This window comes from Anastrepha ludens, chromosome 5, assembly GCF_028408465.1.
Source record: "Anastrepha ludens isolate Willacy chromosome 5, idAnaLude1.1, whole genome shotgun sequence".
NCBI classification, from domain to species: Eukaryota; Metazoa; Arthropoda; class Insecta; order Diptera; family Tephritidae; genus Anastrepha; species Anastrepha ludens.
In genome coordinates this window covers 72,068,630-72,070,680 of record NC_071501.1, presented here as the reverse complement: position 1 = coordinate 72,070,680, position 2,051 = coordinate 72,068,630, and the positions used below count along the sequence as shown (strand labels likewise).

Genomic DNA, 2,051 nt, shown 5'->3' with positions numbered 1-2,051 from the left:
TTGATTTGGACAACCTGAAATATGGCACAGTTATGGAACAGCTTGGCCAATTTACACTTATGGTCAATATAAATGCACTACTAGCAACTATGTGGACCAATTGGAGTGAGTACAAGAGCGTGTTGGGAATATTCAACGAATTCATGGCATTCGACAGCATGTACTTCGCAAGGCATAGCTATTTAGCGAAGCATTGCACTTCCTACGACAACTATATCATCATGAAGGGATTGATAATGCTGCTGAAAAACGCACCATCCATTTTTAGAATAATTCGTCTGTATAATAAATTCAGTTTATTCAGATTTTCGATTACTCTACTACCATTGCTTATGGAGAATATCGTCTTGTTAGTAGTGCTTCACTTTTATACTTTCATCATAGTGACTTACCGGTATATTTGGATATTGCAACAGCGCCTTAAGTTCATGGCCAATAGTATACACAACTCAAATATTGACGCTATGCAGCATGAAGTCAATGAAATTATTGGTGTTTACATACGTATACAGCGGGTGTGTCAGCAATTTGGTAGAATTTATGGCAAGCAACTGCTGCTTAGCATCACTGGCATTGCTGGTTATAACATTTTAACTCTATTTATATTGGTCTTCATTTGGAATTACATAATAATTTCCTGGGGCCTTGTCGTTGCTTTTTTCTTAGTAACAATAAATACAATCGATTTTTGGCTGGTCATCGCTGCTTGTGAATTAATGGTGCAAACTACGCGTGAAATGGCGCAATTGCTGAGATGCTTTAATAATTTTGCGCAATTAAAAGTGGAATTTGAGCGAGAAGTGAGTGGTGAAGTAAATGCATTGGAATTTCGATTTTTTGATATTTGTGTTTTGTTTCTGCATTTTCAGCTGGAAATTTTTGCGTTGGTTTGCGCTACCAACTCCCCAAATTTTCGCTTATGTGGTTTGGTAGATTTGAATTATTCAACTGGTGTAAAAATTGTGTTGACCATGATTTTATATATAATTTATTTGGTGCAATTATATTATAATATATATTCAGAAATACAAAACGAGAATTGAATACATTTGCCATTCAGAAATCTGTTATGCGTATTTGCCATACGGGGCGTATGAGTAATATTTTGCTTCAACGATGCGCTAAGTGATTGAATGGGAACTTTTCTGACAGGTCGATCATAAATTGTTACATTCGACAAGAAAGATAATGAATAAAGCTTTGCTAATTGTGGTATAATTTGATGCCAATTCGCTCCTTGTGATCTTATAAAATATTGGATACTAGCTTTAACCCGCGGCCCCGCTCGCATAGGAGTAGTTTTGAGGGATTTAGGATATGTACATAAAAGATTTACAAACAATAATTTCATAGAAAATAATTTTTTATTAATAACCATTAACATGACTCGTTGAATAAAATCAAAACAACCAATCCGAAAAATATCAAGCAAAATTATTTTTATTAATTTTCTATCTCAAACGAATGAGAGTGGTGGTGCGGCCTGGTGGCTGTGGGAAGGGATAAATCATAAAAACATGCCTATAACCTTCATTGGGTGAAAATATGAATGTATAAACATTTTTACGTCATTTGGTATTGTCGTTTTGTAGTGATGCGCGGACAACGTACAGACATTCACCTTTATAGTATAGATAGACATATGACGGGCATAAAAATGCCTTGAGATTCACAGTGCCCCTAGCGTCAGCTAAACTCAGGCACAATACATCTTTCAGGTCGCTAAACCCAAAAATGCTTATAATGGTAATACTTTACTGTCAGGTTTCCGATTTAATTTTGGAATTATTAAATATTTTTAGTCCAACCTTAAGTAGCAAAGATTTCTAGAAATTTAGCGGATCTATGCTAAAGGTCTTCCGAGTAAGTTGAGATTCAGTTTCAATGAGATAAAAATTAATAGATTTTGAGATCAAAATACAAGTATTATATCTGTGAACATTTTCCATCCTTGTGGTATTAAAAACAACTGACCTGATGAAATACTCTGCAGTTGAAAAATATGATGGAATTTAAAAAATACAAAATAAAATATCATTGAGTTATGGAAT

General features: G+C 34.3%; 1 protein-coding gene across 1 annotated transcript; it reads left to right on the top strand.

Annotated features, from left to right (window-relative positions):
- Positions 1-428: 428 nt before the first annotated feature.
- Positions 429-1,010, top strand: LOC128864755 (gustatory receptor for bitter taste 22e-like; the record flags this gene model as incomplete). Its single annotated transcript, XM_054104512.1, has 2 exons — positions 429-800; positions 870-1,010. Coding segments are annotated over exons 1-2 (513 nt in total), but the record flags the coding sequence as incomplete, so codon positions are not given.
- Positions 1,011-2,051: the final 1,041 nt, after the last annotated feature.